The sequence below is a fragment of the Heliconius melpomene genome, chromosome 12 (assembly GCF_056956725.1).
Source record: "Heliconius melpomene rosina isolate 202511_hmr_F chromosome 12, ASM5695672v1, whole genome shotgun sequence".
Taxonomy (NCBI): domain Eukaryota; kingdom Metazoa; phylum Arthropoda; class Insecta; order Lepidoptera; family Nymphalidae; genus Heliconius; species Heliconius melpomene.
Window position 1 is genome coordinate 15,290,094 of NC_140400.1, and position 22,867 is coordinate 15,312,960.

General features: G+C 33.3%; 1 protein-coding gene across 5 annotated transcripts in view; it reads left to right on the plus strand.

Annotated features, from left to right (window-relative positions):
- LOC146534131 (uncharacterized) overlaps nt 1-22,654 on the plus strand; it is a 31,182-nt gene extending 8,528 nt beyond the window's left edge. The window contains exons 2-10 of one of the 5 annotated variants that reach the window (XM_085193887.1): nt 1,872-1,942; nt 4,666-5,375; nt 6,190-6,271; nt 7,846-7,957; nt 17,041-17,191; nt 17,364-17,637; nt 18,783-18,973; nt 19,253-19,459; nt 19,530-22,654. In XM_085193887.1, the coding sequence (XP_085050013.1) occupies nt 5,241-5,375; nt 6,190-6,271; nt 7,846-7,957; nt 17,041-17,191; nt 17,364-17,637; nt 18,783-18,973; nt 19,253-19,459; nt 19,530-19,751 (1,374 nt within the window). In that variant the 5' untranslated portion in view covers nt 1,872-1,942; nt 4,666-5,240 and the 3' untranslated portion in view covers nt 19,752-22,654. Of the gene's footprint in view, nt 1-1,871; nt 1,943-4,665; nt 5,376-6,189; nt 6,272-7,833; nt 7,958-17,040; nt 17,192-17,363; nt 17,638-18,782; nt 18,974-19,252; nt 19,460-19,529 lie in introns of all 5 variants that reach the window. The other 4 variants (XM_085193884.1, XM_085193886.1, XM_085193888.1 and 1 more) reach the window with 4 other exon arrangements.
- Nucleotides 22,655-22,867: the final 213 nt, after the last annotated feature.

Consider the following 22,867-nt stretch of genomic DNA (forward strand, 5'->3'; position numbering starts at 1 on the left):
GAGGTTAGAATAGATTATACTTTAATGAATTCTATTACCATAATATTTAAGCGACGCGATCGATTGAAGACAGTTATATTTCCATAGTGTTTATACACTGAGGATATGTAATAAAATAACATAGGATTTGTTTTATTCTAGTACAAATTACTATAGAGACATACACATTCTACTAATACTATAGAATATTTATTTTTAAGAGAGAATGCTAAATCACTCTTGACATGCTGTTTTAATTTATATGTAACGAGCGGGCGCGCGCAGCTTCGCTTGCGTATTTAAGGGTGAATTCTAATAACCCATGAAACATGTGTTCAATGAAATATTTTTAAGAGTCTAAATTTCATATTTTATAAAAATCGGTGGCGATTTAAAGATTTTTCCATACAAACTTTCAACCCCTTATTTGCACCCTTAGGGGGAGAATTCTAGAAAACGATGAAACACGTGTTCAATTAAATACTTTTAAAAATCTAAATTTCAAATTTTATAAAAATCGGTGCCGATTTAAATTTTTTTCCATACAAACTTTGAGCCCCTATTTCACCCCTTTAGGGTTAAAATTTTTCAAAATCCCTTCTTAGTGGATGTCCAAATTACGAAAGTAAACTTTTGTCCAAATTTCACGTTTCTACCATCAGCGGTTACGGCTGTGCGGGCGTCTTACCTCAGTCAGTGAGGACAAGTCCTTTTATATATATAGACTAGCGGACGCGCGCAGCTTCGCTTGCGTATTTAGGGGGTGAATTCTCAAAAACCATGAAACATATGTTCAATTAAATATTTTTAAGAGTCTAAATTTCAAATTTTATAATAATCGGTGGCGTTTTAAAGATTTTTCCATACAAACTTTCAACCCTTTATTTGCACCCTTAGGAGGTGAATTCGAAAGAACCATGAAACACATGTTCAATTAAATATTTTTAAGAGTCAAAATTTCAAATTTTATAATAATCGGTGGCGGTTTAAAGATGTTTCCATACAAACTTTCAACCCCTTATTTGCACCCTTAGGGAGAGAATTCTAGAAAACGATGAAACACGTATTCAGTTAAATGCTTTTAAAAATCTAAATTTCAAATTTTATAAAAATCGGTGCCGATTTAAATTATTTTCCATACAAACTTTCAACCCCTATTTCTCCCCTTTAGGGTTAAAATTTTCCAAAATCCCTTCTTAGTGGATGTCCAGATTACGAAAGTAAACATCTGTCCAAATTTCACGTTTCTACGCACAGCGGTTACGGCTGTGCGCGCGTCTTACCTCAGTCAGTGAGGACAAGTCCTTTTATATATATAGATTAAAATGGTACGTCACGATCACTCTCAAGATCGATCTCATTGGTAAGAGCGGCTTATAAATGTAGACACACCGTTTTTCAATTTTCCTCTGAATCCGAGAAGTTGCATGTTAAGTGGCTCAATTCATCGCAATATAGTATGTATACGTCTACCAGTTTTAAAAATAATTTATGGTCCTGAGTTATTATCAAATAGAGAACGATTAAATAATAAGTTTTTTATGCTCATATTGTAATGAAGAGCAAAAATAAAATTATTAATATTCATCTAAGAAATACTCTACTTAACACGCGATATCTCCAGATTTTGACGTAAAACAAGGGTTCCCGCACCTAACCTAATCTGATATGTGCAGGATACAGCGTGAATTTAAAAAAGAAACTATAAATAAAATAAATAAATAAATAAATAAATTTTTGGCTTTGTAATATCTACTTCAGATGATTTTCAAAGAAAAACATAAAATAGTTGTAAATGAAGAAACTAAGTAGAAAGTATTAGTACGAGTAAGTAAAGTAAAGCTTAAAATATAGTTAGGTTGTTAAATGAGAATTCCGTTTCGTTGTTGCAGTGAAACCAATACGAGTAAAGTGAACGAGTCTCGAGTGCAGGGAACGACTGGCGGCGCACAACGAGAGAGCGGTGAGTAGGTGCACCATGTTTTATATACTAGTGCTAATATACAATCTACAATTATTAATTGTAGAGTTTATTTGATTTCCAGGTTCGATTCTCACTCAGTGGAGTGGAATATTTAATATTTTCATTTCCCCGCTCTGGTAACAAGGCAAAGCGCGGCGAGAATTCAAAAAAAATGTCTTCAAGTGATTTGAACTCTATAACTATGAAATACGTTCAATTATACAAATCCCAATAGCCATATACTTATAAATTGTTATATTTCCTTATTACATTTTATCTGCGGTTTTGCCTCCGTGATCAAATGGAAATCATTAAAGTTTGTATTCTAAATGCTAGAATTAACTCTAACCGCAGGTAGTGGGTTCCATCGATACGATTATCGTGACATAAATATTGCCTTCGTTGATAAATCGATGGTCTGTAGGTAAAGTATCGAAAGTGAAAATTCGCAAATGTTTTTATCGCTCTTTTGAACTATTAAGAAAGGTAATTTTAATGAGTTTTTTGGTGTGATTTTTTTGCTTAATTTTTAGCGTATATTTCAAAATTACTCCCATTAATTCATACATCTAAGCAGCAATAAAAACATTCTTTCACTTTCTATACTCGTCCTAGGGACCGTCGAAATATACTATCCAACTCGAAAACATTTTTTAATTCGAACCATTAGTTCCTCATGCACGTCCTACTAAACATCTCTTAGAATTAATAATATCAGCATATATATAATTTCATAGTATCGTGGTTATCCTAGCGGTTGCCGGTGAGTCACAGCTCAGCCGCAAGTCGCACAACTGACACCGACGCGAAACCCTCGCCGCTGTAAGGTGGCTCCTATTTAGTTTCAAAGTCATATTCATAAAACTAGTCTAATTTTGTATTAAGCAAGTTCAAAATATACTTGGAAATAATATATTTAGGTATAATGTCTTCAATGACTAAAACATGGACAAAAAGTACCTGTAAGATTCTGTGCGTGCTGGTCATGATGTAGTTGAAACGGATGCAATTAACACTCGACTTGGTAGCCCAGCGTGTTAAATGCCGCAACTTAACGTCGCGCTTAAGCAGCAGCTGGTTAGCAGAACGAGGTAGTGGTAATCGAGGTAGCGGTAGCGGTAATCGAACTTGCAACCGTCGCGTTTATAGTCAGACTCTGTGCCACTGCGCCACGCAGGCCTCATGGAAGACTGAAGAGTAATTCGTAGAATTATTTATACTCTTTAAGTTAAAATAAAGAATCAAGACACGCGCCGCCTGTAAAACTGCAAACGCAGAATATCTATTTTATACGAACCATTTCAAGATACTTTTGAGACTTTCATCACCAGGTACCAACCTAAAATCAAATATCAACCTAATAGTCCAGTACGCGCTGGAGGTACACGAACTTGCAGTTTGCAAATATAAGCCTGTGCTTACGAGAACGACACATTACTTAATATTTAACTTGTCTCTCATTTCACATTTATGTTTTTGATGATACATAAAATTACAATGTGTATTGCACTTATTGTATATTCAAATTCGATATTTCTTTTGTTTTAATGGAAATTGTATTCTTTTACATCTAAAATTAGCATTTTTTCATTTAAAAATAAATTGTATTAGTATATTTACTCATGCAGTTCGTAGAATTTTAGCGTTTGTTTTTAGATATTAATTGAATAAATATATATTTGTAGAGTACATTATTAGATATTTTTTTTTTACTTTTGCTATCATTACAAATATTACTTGTTGGGTAACGAAACTTTTAAATGAATTTCGAACCTTACATTTTTTTATAATAGTTATAAAAACTTCTCATTTAAAAATTAATAAGTTAAATTTAGATTAGACAGACCGAAAATCGTCCATGACATTTTCATTTACAGTTTTCACCAAAAAAATTGATGCAGCTAAATAATCCACCAAAATATAGTTTTTTAAGTATTTTTTAACAAGCCTATCAACTTTAAGCGCGGTATAGAATATTGTTTCTTGCTTCTTTTTATAAGCGCAAAAACCATAACCGGTCCCAATTGGGGACTACGCATCGGTAACCAAGGTCTTTCAGGCTGAATCTATACAATACAAAATAACTGTACTTACAACTACATAGCTAGTAGCTACCGTCCTGATAGAATAAGTAATCTATTTTTTATAAATATATTTAGATATTTTTTAAGTGCTATTCTATATTAAGGAAAGAAGAATATTTTTTTTAGAAAATATTTAAAAATTGAATGTTGGTGGATTAGAACCTGATTTTTTGGAAACACTCCAAGAGCTCTAACGACATTTTCTTACCAAACTACGTTGAAATTCCTATATGGAAAATTAAACATAAATTTTCTGTTAATTGAATCTATAACTATTGCGCTTAGTGTTAAGCGCGTTATAATGGCGTCCTTGACAAGATGATATTATTGGTGGTTTTTGTCACCCAACACGTAATGTCATAAAATAATAATAAAAAATAAATGCTTTTGACAGCTCAAACCACACACGGGCGGCTGACCACAGATAAAGCAGATCTTCTTTTGTGATGAACAGATTACTTATAATATGTATACACGGAATATTATAATATAGCTGTTAGCTAATGTATTTGTTTTATTGTGTATAAACTTTTCTTATAGGCAAATTAAAAAAAAACTTACTTGATTTCTCATCAGACGTGCATAAGATATCAAATAAGTATTAATACTAATGCATAATATCTATATATTTTGTTTCAGATAGGGGTTACAAGTGACCCCTCAACGAAACGATTCGAGAAAGGAGCTGCAAAAGTGCTTACTTTCAGCCCCTCGATTTTAGCAATCGCTCTGTCTGTCAGGCTTGCTCCTGCACCGCTCTATTCGTCTAACGAACATTCTCGAACGCCCCCTTTCCGTGGCCACGACTGGGGGTTCTAGCTTACTTTATACTTAAAAATATAAATTATACTTATACATAAATATTCAGTATAGATCTCTAACGTGACGTCACAATACTATATTGTGATATAAAGCTTGTATAATTTTGTATAACTCGCATTTGTATATTGCCTTAGTGATTTTGTGTATAAAATCAAATTGTATATATATTTAACCAAATTTATATTGACATTGTAACTATATTACTAGTCAGTTATCTAGTGTATTTATTTGAATTCATTATATTTATTGTTAGAATATAATTTTAAAAACTAAAACTTAACAAAAAAAAAATAAAAAATAAAAGGTAGAAATTGCCAAAGAAGCAAAAGCCGTCCAGTGGTACGTACGTGTATAACGAGTTTTCTTGAGTGTATATAATTAAAACAATCAAAATGCAAGCACAAATGGGGGTACGAGGAGAGTTGCAGAGGAGCTACCGGGTGCAGGACTTCGCCTCGCCGGGCGTCATCATGAGGGAGCGAAGTTTCGTACGGCCGCAGTCTCATCACAACATGCATCATAACCAGGTTATTTAAAACTATTTATAAATTTTATTGAATAGTAATGCTGTTGATAGGAATGTTGAGAACCTTTAACATAACTCAAGGGGAAGAGAATTGGTTAGTTTTACCCAAAGAAATAATAAAATTATATATTTATCTAATTTATGTATTTGTTTGTCATCATAGAATCGATAATAGAAAGCAAAAAGAAGAGAGATCAAAAAACTTTTCAGAGAAAAAAAAAATGTTTAAAAATGTGGATATTCATCTTAAAGATAGAATAATTTGTATAGTTACATGTTATCTAATTAAATTATAAAAATGAAAGTAAATAGCCTCTTAAGACAATAAATAGATTTAAAAGGTAATGACAATGTCGAGTCCACGCGTGGGAGCCTGCACAATCCGCTATCTACCACCCACTTGCTATTTGTAAAACTAGATGGCCTTTGTAGATACCTATGAAATATCGCAATCTACTCAGTAAACACGCGTTAAGTGAATAAAACTTATTTAATTATTTGTTTTGATTATATATTTACATATCAAATCAACACAGATTTTTCATTTTGTTTTATTTTTGACATCATTTAAAGAATGTCAAGAAACATGCTCCTAAATAACATATTATCTTAGTAAAAAAAAGTCTTAACAGTTTCATGATTGCTCAAGAATTTAATTTTAAATATCGATGATACTTCTATTTACTCCGTACAAACATATTTTCCAGTCATCAATGCATAAGACGCTGAAAATAAATCGTGACTGTCCGTCAAGGCGGTAGCATTAATAAAGTAGAGCAGAAATATTTTACTTTAAAAAAAAAACTTTTTTACAGTTTCCGAATAATGGGAAACGACGGAGTATGATCCTGACAAACGCAAAAGGCAAACCCACGCTTGAAATCTATAGACCTCCAGGTGAGTTGTTAAAATAATGAATATAAAATATTAATCGATATTTATAGTAATCTAATTAAATAAGAGATAAAATCGATTCTCCTTTCCGACTTATCAATTCGCTTCGGGAAGGGCTGGCTGGCGAGCGTCACTACGTGAAATTGGCGCCAAAATTAAAAATAAACAAAACTTCATATTTGGAACGGGTCGACAGTCTGATGTTTGTTGTGGTGTTCGTGTCGCGTACGTCGAAAAGTCATTTTATGTGTTATAATATAAATACAAATATAATTATAAATGTGATGACAAAATGTCGCGGTGCATAGTGAAACAAACTGTGACGCAATCGATGGCACCACCTGTGACCCAAGTGCCGGTTACCGTGGCTGCCATATCCGTAACTCCCGTAACACAAGCGATCGCTCCCGAGGCGACGACTCCTCAAGTATCTGATGCCTCAGGTTTGTCTGTCCTTAAAGCGAACAGTGAAAGAGTATAATAGTATAAAAAGGATCGTACAGGCTCTTATAATAATTGCAATTAATAGTATCACTGCAATCTGAGTTTAGGTGTAGAGATTTTATTTGTCTCAAAATCTTAAATAAGAACATTATTAAGAAATAATAGAATATTCATCGGTTGACTGTTCTCTATGTAAAGTAGGTAAATAAACCTAAACATAAAAAAAATAAATAGTAGAAGCCGATAAAAGGATCGGATTTCTTATAAAATAATATTAAGATTTTTCGTTACAAGAGTCTAGACTCATCGCAGACGTCCCGCATCGAGGCTAAGCAACCGGCTAGCTGTAAATCTCTGTTGAAAGTTTGTTCATTTGACCGCGACGAAAAGAATCACGCACATGAAATTGAGTTGCCGGTGCGATGATCTTCCTAGTCTTCCTTATGAAAGTTATTAGTAATTTTAAAAGTAATATAAAATGTTAATAAAAATAAATTTATTTATTGCCTGATTATTATTTGATAATTTTCATTATCAAGAGGTAACTCCTTTTTATGATTAATCACAGATATTATTTGTTCTACGTTGCTCTACTATTTACTCGTTTTAACTTATGTATAATTAACAACAACACTATTTTAATAATTTCCTCCGCTGTTATTCAAAATGTTGAATCACAAAAACGTTCCATGTCATGAAATTTTGAAACAAGACCTGTCGCTTTTTATATCATCATTTTTGCATTTCATACAAAGAATCTAAACTAGTTAACAAAAGCGAATGATCATTACACAAAATCTTTTTTTACTCATTGTCGGAATTGAATAGAGTATCGCAGTACCTACAGATGTATCGAGAGGTGTTTCAACATATTTTAACCTACATTTTTTTGATCCATCGATAAAACCAAGCATAATAATAATATATATTTAGGCCAATGTTTTTACAATATGTTTTCATCATTCTACTCTGAATTCTGTCACTGATGCACTTTTTACATCACCGTGTCTTCATTTTCGTTACTTCAATCACGAATCACATTTCAGATTCTTGCATGTAGCTAATATCCATTCTAACCTTTCCTATCATCTCTTCTCTTGACGACCACCGTTGACCACCAGGTGTCCGCACAGACGGCGTGGCGACCACGGGCGCGACCACACCCACCACGTCGTCGTCGACCAACAAGCTGAATGTGCACGCCAAGGAGTTCACCATGGCCAAGCCGTCTGATCTGCATAATAGGTGAGTTTTTTATTTTTTATGTAGCGGGAATATCTTTAGAGAATAAATAAATATTTATAATAAATTATTTTAGTATTTGTAATATGTCTAATGTTGATTTTTTGAGGAAGACAGTATCTTCTTCGACATGAGCAATGTCAACCCAATACAGTTTCACATTGTTGAGATAGACTAATGTTAATGAAGATGTTCCTCTCATTTTATAAATTTTCCCATTTCGGAATTTGTATCCAAAGATCACGTTACTGCAGGAAAGGATTCTGGAGGCATTGTGTAATGAGTGACGGAACTAAACGCAGTTTTGATGCAGTTTTCACCATTAGGTCGAGTATTTCTCAGGGAAGGTTTATATATAGTTTATTATTTGTACATTCTTATGTAAGTTAACATAAACAAGATAAATGTGTATAAAGTCCTACCCGCTGAGATACTTTGGCGCATGCGCTGCTTTAATAGTAAATACTACATGAAAAAAATGTACTGGAGTATTGTTTCTCTTAATAAGATCTACAAAAAAGTCCGCGATGGCATATTCGTATCTTTTAAGAATAACGTGTAGTGATCATATTTCTGTCTAAAAATAGTAATTTCAATATATTTTTTATTGTGAGGGATATTTTTCCATAATGGTATTAATCCTTATCCTTTAAAATACTTTATTAAATTTCTACGTTAAACGAAGATAAAATTTGCTTTTGAAACTATTTCAAAATTGCGAATAGTTTTAGAGAAAAACGCATTTAATTATTGACACATCACGCCGTTCACACATCAACTGTATCGAGTCAAGTTTCACTCATCCCTTACTCTGAGCATATAAATAAGTATATTAGTTACGTTGGCCATTTAATGTAGATCAAAACTGTCTTTTCTGTTTTTCATTTTAATAAGTACTTTAGAAGTTGTTACAATATCAAAAAATCCTTGCTGCGAAACGCGCCTCGCGACGTTATGCTTATACAAGCGAGTCCGCCGCGCCCGCCTGCCTTACACGCATCGGTGGTTCAGTGGTAGAATGCTCGCCTGCCACGCGGGCGGCCCGGGTTCAATTCCCGGCCGATGCATTCTATTTAATTTTCGTCACAGGAAGCCACGTAGTGCTTGCTTTTCATCAGGGACAGAATACCCTCTTCAGCATTAACCACAAGCAAGCAAAAAAACCCGCCTGCCTTTATAGCAACGAAGATTTAGATGCGTTTGCACGTATTGGATAATTCGAGTTGAATGTATTATTTAATGTCATTTAACTATCTAAAAATAGTAATTTAAATATATTTTAATAAGTACTTGAAAAGATTAGTAGCACAGATTTAAAATTACGGTACCTACTAAAAAATCCTTGCAATTGGAAAATCCTTATTAAAAGTACGAAAATGCGAGTTGCATTATAGTTTAATTAATTTTCACATTATCTTAAGTGCTTTGCAAACATACATTATATGAATAATCCAGTAGTAAAAGCGGGCGAAGCCGCAATAGGGTCGCTAGTTTAACAATAAAACTGAAAAGACTTGCAATTTAAATATCTCAACCACGTAATCACTATAATTTGTTAACTGTTTTTGGGAATTTAACTATAACGAAAATTTACTTGATCTGTGGTAATTAATACAATTACATTTAATTCATATTAAATGTAATTTGAGACAGTGAATCACTCTAGTAGAGCGATGAAATTGAAAATAAACGAAATAAAAAGCATTTTACCGAGATTCTGAGATACCCTGTGTCTATCACAAGATATATATACAGCGCTAACTAAAAAAAAAAAAATTTTTGAAACGTACCAATAATATTATTTATTTTGTAGGCATTATGAGTATTCATGTTTGACTATGCATACACAAACATCGTGTGCCGTACTACGTTATTAGCAATTAGCTCATTTAAATCGGTAATTGGGCGTCTCCTAGGGCGAGGCTAATAGCATGCTGAATGTCAAGTTCCTCTTCATTCAATAAATGTTTTTGCTGTTTAATAAATAACGTATGCATGTACTAACTAGTAGTGTTCTAGTAGTGTTAGGCATTCCACATTCTCTACTTTTCGCCCGATTTTTTAAATATTTCGCATTAATATTTATCAAAATATTTAAGCATTTTTTTAAGTTTCTTTGAAATTGGTAAATAAATAAAGGAGAGAAGGAAAGAGAATACATAATTATGTATTCTTAATATGCATTCATTAATACGCAATACGCATTGTATTTGTTTTCTTTACTTTCTGAAAGTGTCTCAATTGGGAATGTCTTATACCCTCTTAGCTCTATTAGTATTATAAAAGCGTTATCATTTTCATTACTAAAATTAGCAGTGTTTTATTTTTGCCCTAAATATTACTTCATGACCTGTCGTAATAACTGAAAGAGAGATTTGGCAACGATCAATCTAGCACACAGCCCTAGAACGTACGAACATTACGTTGTATGAAAACATATAAATCGCTAGTGATGTAATATTTTTGGACGAGTGGAAGTTCCGTAATTAGGTAGGCAGACCATTGCTAATCGTGCCTCAAAACTATCCTAAATTGGCCTGGACAACCTTGACATTATCATGAGTATCGTCTTCTTTAGATAATTTTATGAAACTATATAGTTTTGGGTGTAGTCACCCAACTCAATAATGATGTCAGACAAAAATAGAACAAAGAGATTTGCCACTAAGTCTGTTTATAATTTAACATGGTAAAACAAACAACTTCTATAGTAGATCAATAATTTTCAAATGTCTGTCAATATTTTCTATATTGGCAACACAGTCAAGACTTTAGTCTAATCACAAGCTTCAAGAAATTGAATCGAAATATATCCACGATTTAAAAGCAAGGACTGTTAAATCCACGCCGTTGGCTCTCCTCCAAGAACAGCAAAAATGTCGGGAGATAGTTTACGCGATTTCCGTTGACGCTGGCCGCTGGGCGTGCACCACTGTGGCCTGCTGGTGCGTAGTATCAATTGTTATCACTCTGCTCTCGGTCGCGGTGACGTGAGCACGCCCGCCCACGTACCGACGCGACCGATCTTACAAACACGAAATAGACGCGAACGCACTCGAACGAAACCCTCTTCTAACCCGCGAAATATAAACTAATCTGTAATATTATCGATATTTGTTAGTCTTCAGTGTTGCTCTGCTAATTTTGTGGTACGAAGTGCTATTTTTAGTGTTATATTGTGTAAAATGTAACACGGTTTTAGATAGATATTATTAATTTACACAGTAATTTACAAGGCAATTGTTAGTATCATAAAATATAATGATATATAAACAAACGTTTTTTATCTAAGCCCCGTGCAAATAGTGATACAGGTGAAGTGTTTTTGAGTTCTGGTTGGTTTTGTGGATACCTCTACAATGGTCCGTGGGAGATATTCAACTTCTGATATGTGAGTAATTGTTAATTATTGTTAAAATAAATAATAGTTATCGTTATTACGTCGGCATTTAGTTCCGCCAATAACACATAATGTCTCAAAAGTTACGCGGTGCATGGAGAAAAGGATGTCTTAATTTATGGAATATCTGAACTAGGTTTTAACTGTCTACTTTATGTCCTATGTATAAAAAAGCGTGAAGCTGAGAAAAAGTAAACGTAAATATTTTTGTTATAATCAACATACGGTACACACAATAAAACACTCCACTGGCAACATTTTAATAATGGCAGTTTCCTTTTCCTGCCATTAATTTATTTAGGTTCACAACGAGTGTGTTGAACTCGTGGTTTTTCTTTGTTACCTACAACAAAAATCCATTTACAGGTTTTTATTTTTGTTTTAAATATTATAGAAATTTCAGTAAATATTAGTTTATTTAAAGTAATATATACGCATTAGTGATACCTCTTTAAAATTATCAGTGCTCTGTAAGTTATGTTATAGTGTAAAATTTTATTTAATATGTATTTATACTTTTACATAGGACTAATTTAGATAGAGATTTTATTTCTTATGTTTACTACTAAACAGGAGGCTTCGAATACAGCAATTTATTTACATTTACTTTATATAGTCTATTGTTGTGGTATTTTCAACACCGGCCAATTTTCCTCCGAGCTCTAAATTGGTCTAGAACCACAAAAGGCTAGGCATTCATTACTATTGTCATTATTAGAGCTGTCGTTAAAAACCAAGGTCGGACACCATGATGGATGTACCTATATTTTTCCGTTTATAAACATGACTCAGTGCTGCCGCTCTACAATTTTTCTCATGCCGTTCATAATAGTGTCTACAATTAAATAAATTAAGCTGTTCTAGAAAATTCAATAAATTAAGCTGATATATATTTTTAGTTTTCGTAAATGAAACATATTGTTAACATTATGAGTGTATCTCTAAATATTTACCGTGTTCTAGTAGTTGTAGGCATATTGATTAGTTGAACATGATATTAAAGATTCAAAAGTTTTATCCCGCCTTCAAATTACTAAAGTTAAAAGAGTTCTCAATTGCTTTTCCAGGGGAAATATGTGTAAATACTTTTTTTTCATTAACAAAATAATTAGCGACATTTGTATAAATAATTAAGAATTGATTGTATATTGTACTTAATTCGTTTGTTTTATATGTTTTTTTTTACGTTTTAAATTAAAAAAATGGTTGATTTGATTTGGTTGGTTTTCTAAAATATCAGCTTTATCTACTTTAGCGTATTCCGCGGTTGATGTCCACCTCACTCGCCCGCCCACCTTCCCGCACAACACGTCATCAAGTGATTCATTGAGCTCCAGACGAGAAATGGTTGTATGATTAGGAAAATTGACCAATTTGTTAATCTTAGTAAGCGTTTAACGTTCCTCGCCAGAGATGTGGCTTTTGAAACCATTACAGTTTGCATTATTTAAAATTTTGTATAAGTAAGCTTATGAATGTGAATAATAATGGTTGAGACTTTCCTAGGAAAGCAGACAAAAGTACCCACTTATGTAATACTTTACCACGAGTGGCAACCAAACTTAAAACCATCGTGCTTCTGACTTCGTTCATCCATACTTACATAATATATCTAAAATCATCTATTTTCACATATCGTCAGCTTACACGGTAAATCTGCTAACAGCCTATTAAATAAATTATCAGGAGAGACAAAAAATGTCTTTGAAAACTATGAGTTTATATGTGTATGTATGTGTATTATCAGAAAGTTTTTACAATTTCGAAAATATTATCCTGCTGTATGAAATAAAAAAAGTTAAATTTTGTATTTTTTTACACTTTCGAATGTTATAAAAATGTACATAACGAAAAAACTAAAAACAGATTTAGCAAGTTTACACTCTGAGCCGGACGATATATAAAACGCTGTATAGTGTATACTCTATAATAAATGTCTATTATATACTATTGTATTCTTTGAAATCAGTCAGCCGGTAATTCACACATACGAGTACACCTCACATGTTAGTTGAGTCAGTTTGAAGTAATTAGATCGTTACATATGGGTAATGCTTACAATTTGCGTAGGTATTATATATCCTTGGTTAGATCTTAGATGTGATTTACTTTGAACACGACGTATCTATCTAATATTTATCTATATATTATTTGTTATTTTTCCACCAAAGTAATTAAAATTATTAGTTATTTATATAATGTTTAATTGTCGGGAAAACGTAATTAAAATACAATGTTTGTTTAATTAGTGTAACCTACACTATTTTGAGACATCACTTAGAGTCAGTATTATTTACAAAACCTTGAATCTCGAAATGGAGCAACTTGAGTTTTCGACGCATTTTGATTTGGCATTCATGCGATAGACTTTGCCGATTTCCTGCAATAATCCGCCTATAAGTCGATAGTCGTTACAACGTTGTGGAAGTCTGCCAATATACTACCTAAATATATAATGCTTTTATTTCTTGGGTCTTTCAATTATTTTTTATTGTAGTGAGCGTCCTCCGTCTTATTCGTTGAAGAGGTGGATGAACTTCTCGTAAACTATAAAGCAAAACAATTCCTATTGTTTTTTTTTTTGCACTTTTTGTAAAAGTTTATAATGAACTCGACTTGTGTGACTCGTGTGGAGATTCAACATAAAATTATTAATACTGCAATTTGATTTTTTATGAAATTAAGCATGTTTTGATCACAAAACTAAACAAAAAGGTGCATGTAGTAGGTATACAAGTTGGTCAGTATTATGTATCAATAGAGAACCGCGAACAGGACAAGCCACTTGTGCTCATTTCGCACCTCACCAGTTCAACAAGCGTTGCACAGCGGCACTGAGGTCAATGCATTTAATAAATTGAATTTAAAGTAATTAATCTCAGCAAACTGTAATACTTTTACAATAAAAATTATACAGAATGTTATTGAAATGTTACACAGTGGGTACATTGAGTCTGTAGTTGTAGTCCACACGATTTGTTTCGTCATCGTTGAATTCGACGCTTCCGAACATCCTTTACATTGACTCTACCCGCATAGAGTCGCTTACGCACGACTCGATGCCCTTAACTGGAAAATCGATTGTGATGAGCATACTTAAAAATTCAATTAGCCATGCTGATAGGTTTGGCCAGTCAATTGTGATCCTTTAATATTTTAAAATATTGTCTACTGTATGCAGTAGTTGGGAGTTCTATTCGGATAATGATTATTGATTGAGGCCGTTATTAATATTTTCACTTCTTCGCTCTGGTAGGCAAGGCGCGGCATTAAGTTCCGCCACCAAACACGCAATGCCGTAGTGGCGATCGGAGTGTCTTAACAATGGGTTCTCTCTGCCCACGCCGCTATGTGCGGGGATACTGAGAAGAAAATGATTTTACGATTTACATATTTTTTATTATAAACAAAATGTTGTTCATAAAAAGAAATATTCGAAAAATGTATGAACTTTATTAAAAAATGAAAATTTGAAAAACGATAAGTAATGGATTTTTTATTGTTAAACTTTACAAGATTTAGGTTTGAATTCTACATGCATGATACTTAATATATACCTCCTCCTTAATATATACCTCCTATATCCAATGTTAAAGAAACCATATACGAGTTCATTCTTTATTCTTAAATAGATTTTTCTTCATACAATTTGCATTCGGAGGCCTTTGTTGCCACAAACAAGTCCAAGTTGCCATGTATGCATATTATGTGTTGTTATTCCTAAATACTTGTTATTATATGCAGGTAACTTTAATTTATTAAAACTCTGTAGGTATATATTTTTGTCAAATTATTAATGGTATACACATAAATATCCACAAAATATACATTGAAAGTTTTATAGGAGTGATTAATCACTGAGAGATTCCTTCTATGATGAGGAAGATGCAGAGGCAGTTTTTGAAATTAATCTACCCACTTTCTATATATACTAGTCCCTATATTTGATATTTAAATGTCACCGATAGCGCAAGTGTCCACAGACTATTGTTCGCCATATGCAATGTATTGGCGTTGACAAATGAATAATTAGCTTGCAAGCAGTTGGCAAGCGTGACCGCCCCGTGTCATTTGCTATATTGTAGCCCATACCTTACATGGTGGACTTATCAGTTTGCGGACATTTCTGAACAAATAAAAACTAATAAATAAATCGATATATAATTATGTAAAATTTTATTAGAACCACTGACTGTTATAGTGGTACTCGGTAAACTATCTCAACTCACGCTTTTTCCTGAAAAAAAAAAATAGGCTAGGGAAAGACAGACAGAACTTAGTAATTAAAACGCGTTCTCTTCTAGATTTTCGTCCAATTTTCGAAATATTGCGTGTTGACTGGCGGAACTTAACTCCACGCTTTATCAACCAGAGGAGGATTTTTTATGGTCTTATCACCGAAGAAACGATATCATCATCGGGACGAAATCGAATAAAATAACTTAATATAACACTATAAAACTTATTACAATTGGCTTAAATTAACAATTGTTGTTATCACGTTTATAATTCATCCTAGATAACAATGAATGTTGGCTGTCTCGGGCGAGAGAAACGTCGAGCGTGAGAACTGCTAAACATAATTGTTAATTAGTGAATTATGTAGGTACCTGTCACGTAATATAGAAACTTGTAGCTAGCTCACTTTCTTTGACTACGTTTTATTATTTTGATAAAAATTTTAAAAATTATGAAAAAAAACAATGTGTGATGCAAAATTGATGTAGTTTGAATCAAAATTTGTCATTGACTATATACTATGGGAGAAAAGCCTAAAACAAACATTAAAACTCCTGCCTTGGAAATAAAAGGCTCCCTTCAGTCTATTTCAAAGGTATCATTGTCATAAATAATTTAATGAGTATATTGGTATAATTCGTATAATGGTTTTTTTCAGGATTGAGGTAGCAGGTTATTTTCTATTTTCCTACGATTTAAGGATTTGCGTGTTAAATGGCAACTGATTACTGAATCGATCTGAATATTATATATTGGAACATCAATAGTAAATATTTACTAAATAGACATTTCGAATTACTGGCCGTATTGACATATTAACTAAAGGTCTAATCTGTATTAAACATGCTTCTCCAATTCTGTCTCTCTTGTTCTTATCTGTCGTTTTATTATGTTGTTATTGTTTACTTTACGCCAAGTCGAATACATGCTCATGTATGTAGGTGGAGTCTACAATAATTTAGAAAGGATTATTTATATATGTTATGTTATACTAACTCTTTTCCCTACTAGAGTCCCAAAATATTCTTGTCAAAAGTAGTATAGAACTAAATTCGTTTGAGGTTGTTCAAGTTGTTGATTTTGAAATAAAAAACAAATAAAAAGTATCTTCGTCACTTATATAAGCGACATTTTACCAAATTTTGCGATGCAATAGGTTCAAATACATTTTCATTATCTAACATTCGACATAATATCTATTATTAAATAGTAAATTAAATTTAAGTAATCTTTGTCTGATTTTATGTATTTCTGTAATATTAACTACAATATAAGTACGTCTTATATATTATAGTGATCACAGTTTCATATCTCGGACTGTCGTATGTGGGTTCCAATTCTACTTAGGGATATATTTCTAAATGAATTCTTAGATACATATCTAAATGAATTCTAAATGAATTCTTAGGTACATACAATATTAACTCGGTTTCTTACCCGTTTCCAGGTCATCAGTGGGCGTGGGGCTGACGAGCGTGGGATTGCAGCACTCGCGCTCGGCGGTGCTGCACGCGCAGGTGCCGCCGCACTACCGGCCCGTGATGCCGCCGCACGCACACGCGCTGCTCACCAGCGCCTCCAGCGGGAATGTGCCCACCGTATGTATGAATATAGGCTATACTTAAAGTAAACTGCTTATTTTACTGTTTAAAACAAGATTTTAAATATTCAATAGGTTACTTATTTAGGTACCCTAGGACACTTCAACATAATTTTTTTGAAAAATTAAAGAAATAGGTACTACTAATAAAATCTTATCTCAAATTTCAGGTTGGACCTCGCGTAACCTTCAAGCTCCAGCCCCAACAAATAATATCAGAGAAAAAGAAATCTCCTCCTTCTTCCCTAACCAATGGCAACGGCAAGAGTATCAGACCGCAATCCTTCACCCCGGGCCTAAAGAGATCCAAATCCTTAACTTCAGCAGATGCCTTAGCTAGTGGTATGGCGGCCCTGGGGCTGGCGGCTGATGCGGGGGACCTGGGCAACTTCCCCCCGGAGATACAAGAGTGTATAGACAAGGCACTGGAAGGTGAGACGAATGGTGTGTAGACTAATTTTTTTTTTTCGTCTCCAGCACTTGAGGGATGTGGTTGGTGTTTATTGGTATGGTATCGGTTTTAGATTGTAGACTAGTGATGTGAATATGTTTGCTTGTATTTTTTTAGTCTGTGACATTTTGCGGTAAATTAAATTATGTTAAGGTAAATGGGGATTTTTTAAATTTAATTTATTTGTTACCAACAATAAAAATTGTTTGATGTTTACCGCATTATGTTATATGATTTATACATTGTGCATGTTATTTTTTATAAGGGACCTCTAGAATTTTATAATTTTATTTAAATTTGCAATTTTTTTACAATTTATCTTTACAATTTAGCTACTGTAAACTTAATTTCTAGAGCTATATTTTTCTTGTACATATATACACTATGCTCTTGATATGTTATTTTTTTATAATGTTGAAATTGCACATACATGAAATTTATATATACTGGGATAACTATTACATATGTAATTTAAATGTGTTGTATGTAAAAAAATATTATTATTTGTCATATTTACCTTCAGAGTGAAATTATTTACAAAAACACATTTCATATTTTAAATATTTTTGAGTAATTGATGATGATACAGACTTAATAATCCTGAATTACATGTATTTCTTGTCTATATGTCCTGAATTACATAATATAGTACTTAAAAGTATTACATTACTTTCGAATTATATAGAACTATTGTACCGCGGCTTTGCCTGCGTGGACTACATGTTTCTTAATTTTCCTATATTAATATTATACAGAGTGGGACTGTCAGCACCACATGAAATGAAACTACAGTTTTAAGTACTCTATAAAACCATAATACAATTAATAAAAAAAATTATCACTAAACATCAGGTGATGACATACACGCCCGATTGCCTCGTCTTTCCCATAAAAAAATACCATAATATACTTACAACTTATGAATAATCAATAAAACCATTTAAAAAATAATAGATGTCTAAATTTCATATCTATAAGAAAATTTTCGGTACAGCAGTAAACCAGCAAGCAGTCAACTTTTGCCTATGTTTTCTCTCTCTGTGTTGCTTTGTTTAATAATGAATTTAGGGAGACGGTTTCAATATTTGTTTATTTTTTGAACTTGTCTATTATATAGTTCCACAAACGATAATTGCAGACCCGAACTCAGTCCCCGCGCGCACGCTGATGGACGCGGTGGGGCACCTGGTGGCGCGCGCGGTGGAGTCGCCGCGCTACGCGCTGCCGGCCGCGCGCCGCTGCATCGCCGTCGTGGAGCGCGAGCAGACCGAGACCTTCCTCGAGAGCCTGCTCAACACCTGTCAACAGTGGTACCACGACAGAGACAAGGTACGTCGCTCGAATAGGTGGCTTGTCTGGCGGTTTATTTCTTTAGCTCGTACATCATGAACGGCCTTATCGTAAGATTTTTCTATCGATGTTTTTCAACTAAGGCAGTAAGAGCTGTCCACATGGCTCAATAAGGAGATATAAGTGATTGTTACATTTCACACTTTGACATAAATTCTACCATGAAGTGGCCTTTAAGTGCAATCAATTGTTATTACCCACGTTTTTTATTACTTATAGAAATATATATTATGTTGACTTATTGTTACTCACGAACAGCTGTTGGGCGCGCTGGTGGGCGGCGGGCGGCCGCGCCTTATGGCGTTCCTGTCGTTCCTGCTGGAGATGTACTGCCAGCTGCGGCGGCGCGCCATACAGCGGCGCGGGACCGGCACCGCCGGACACGCACCCGGCCACGTTCTGCTCGCGCTCATCTGCAAATGCTGCGAGGACTGCATCCGCCAGCCTGTGCCTTCGCCCAGCGACGTGAGTACACGGCTCACACATACGCACACGTGCGTGCACACACAATAAGTAACTACTGTCCCATTTGCAGACGGAGAACCTGTTCTTCGTGCTGACGTACATCGGGCGCGACCTAGAGACGCAGCTGCCGGGCGACCTGGAGCGGCTGCTGTCGGCGGTGCGCGATGCCTTCATCAACAGCGCCGCCGCGCCTTCCATCCGCCGCACGCTGCTTCAGCTCATTGAGCTACACGCCTCGCGCTGGCAGCTGCCCGGGTGCGCCGTGCTCTACTACTATCCCTCTTCCAAGTAAACTATACACCCTGTATGTAGGATGGTAGTCTTTCAACTCAATGGAGCATCCTGTTTATGTAACTCTTGTTACTCCTTTTCCAAGTATTTGTTACACTCTATATGCAACAGCATGGTAGTAGGACATGTTTTTATTTAAATGAACAGCCAGTATATTATGTTGGTGTTTCGAGTAAATGTAAAAACCCACTACATGTAGAGTGGCATAGACGTCTTTCAATATAATAGTGCACTTGTGTAATAGACTACTGTATAATATAACTCATACATATATCTCGTGCTCTACGCCTCGTCCAAGTAAGTATCTCTTAGTAGGTAGTTAATAAATGTTGCACTCCTTAAGATGGCAGCTGCCCAAACGCGGTATAATGACAGTATTCCAAATAAATAATGGATGCTTTATACTGTATTTCAATTCTTCTTCCATATAACGTGAGACGTCATTCAATTCCTGTCTCCCATAACATTCTTCTTAATAGTAGATACCCGTTTTCTCTTAACTCTTAGTAGTATAAATCGTTTCTAAGGTAAAGGTAACTTATAGTTGTCAATGGGTAAAAGCATAATACATAGTACTGATTTGTCTTTTTTTTGCTGATGTATTTTTAAGCTTACCTAAGTTGTGGGGTAAATATACTTGTGTTAAATAGCGATTAAGCGCTTTTACTTAATTTTTCTATAATATCATTTGTGTAAGTAAATTCTGATGACTGAAAATTCTGATGACTGAAATGTTTCCCTATTTTTTCGTTTTAAGTTATTAAAACTTAGATCATTCATAGGGTAAACATTCTGTCATCATATTGTATAGGAGTGGTTCGTTCTTTACTCTTACTCTTTCTTCAACCTTCTCCTCTCCTTTTTCTACCTATTTCCATTTTATCCATTAAATGAAAAATTCGATATTAAATGTCAGTATAGACATTGTTATCAGACATTTTACTAATGTCGAAACAATTAACGTACAATCCTTCATGTGTTCCCCATACAATGTGACATTGGCGAAGTGATTAAGAGCTCAACTGGCACGTTTGGAACGTCATAAACTAACAACTGAACTGAACTAAACTATTTTTTATTTAATGGAGAGTCGACATCTGAATAATCAGATGAATAGATAGACAAAATGAATACTTGAGCTGGGTAAATGCAAAATATGAATGCTTAAATTCTTGTCATGTAAAATATTTACTCGACTCATTATACATATAATAAAAAACATTATATAGGTATGGTAGAAACATATTAGTTCCTAAAAAAATATTATATTGTAGTAGTAGTATACATAATGTTTTTCATGTATCAGGGATGATTATTTTATATGGAGGAGGGATGTTGTATAGAAGTAAAATAATAACAATATAAAAATTTAAAAGCATTTCTAAAGAGTGTGTGGTTTCTGTCCTTTTAGTATTTGGTTAGTATTTGTTAGTCCAAAAGAGTAAAACTTTTATATCTTTAACTTTATGAAATATGGAAAGAGGGAGTTTACTGTTTTGGATTAGATATAATAATGAAATTTAGGTATATATTGTTAGGCAATGGTTGCCATAAGCATTGAGTGCCTTAAGTAACAGGCAGGGTATTTTAACTCGTATAAATTTAAATATATTGAAACTAATCTTAATAATTTAAGATTACTAATTCGGTCATTTATATCGATAACACTAAAAGATAATGTGAATAATGCGAGGACAATCGGTAATGGTTAACGGAATAATCAATAAATTAAAATGAGAGAGTATCTTAGTTGTGAAATCTTTAATATAATACATAAAAAAACTTAATTTTAAAATTGATATGAATTGTGGATAAAAAAAACATTGTCCTTGTTTTTAGTTTTCTTTTTTTTATATTAATTTAAAATATTTGGTTTTGGCGCCCATATTATTCACATCACTAGTAGTTTTAAAATGGGAATTCCCTTTTTTACTACATACGTTTGGTGATATTAAATGGCCGTATAGTGTCAAAATACATTTAGTATTAATTAAAAAAAATATTTAAGCTATCTAATATTGAGCGATATATGCCTAAAAGTATTAAAGAGTAAGTGTAAAATAATTAGTTGACAAGCAATCTGGTGTACATTACTGTACGTTACACGCATAGTACTTTGTGCATCGTTGTATTTGTCATTTCTATTACTTGGAACTAATATTTCACTAGTTTGCCATTTTCTAATAGGGCGTAGTAACTTAGCTCCGTTTGCTTTTTTATTTCTTTTTAATACAATAAAATGCTTTTAGATGTATAATGCTTGTTTTTATTTAATGTCGTTTATGAGCAAAGTTTGACTGAAGTTTGCAAATATTTAGATGCTTGTGATATTTTAAAGTAAGTTTCCTAAATCTTCTCTGTCCTAACCAAAGACTGTTACATTTGGAGATTTTATTTAACAGATTAAAAATAATAAATATATTATATGTATTGTTGAAGCTGGACCAAATTTTTTTGTCTATTGTCTCGAGGTTGTTATTAGGGATTCCCCTTGTCTATGTCTATATTTATTATATAAATATTTACTTTAAAATACTTATGTGAGCTTGTTTGTCCTTTTTAATATTAATTTAATAAATATCAGCGGTTACTATATACTAGTTGTAGAATGTTGTGTGATTAATGTATCAAATGTAACTAAAAGGTATATTAAGCGTTAGTTTACGTTTTATTATTATGAAAAGACCGTCAATTTCTTTTATATTGCAATTAATACGTCATACATACGTACACTAGGTTATAACAGGTCGTTTTTAAAAAATGAAAAATAATAAAAAAAATGGTGCTAACAAGAAGATTGGTGTATATTTATATTGTTATTAATCGGCTGCGGGGTAATATTATTCTCGTTACAGCTTTGTATCTGTACCTATGCATAAACCAATAAAATTAATAAAATAATGATTTGTCTTGTTTTATTGTCCTGCTACTTTCCTTATCGGTTTTTAAGTTTTTCCCTTAGAACAGATGTTAGACTAATGTACGTTTCCCTAAGTATAATAAATTAATAAACTATTATATTTGAAATGAAGGAAAGAATTCTAGAAACAAAGTTGCTATAATTTTATATTCTGTTTGTAAAACTAAAAAGTTGAATATCGACTGTGTCTACTTGAA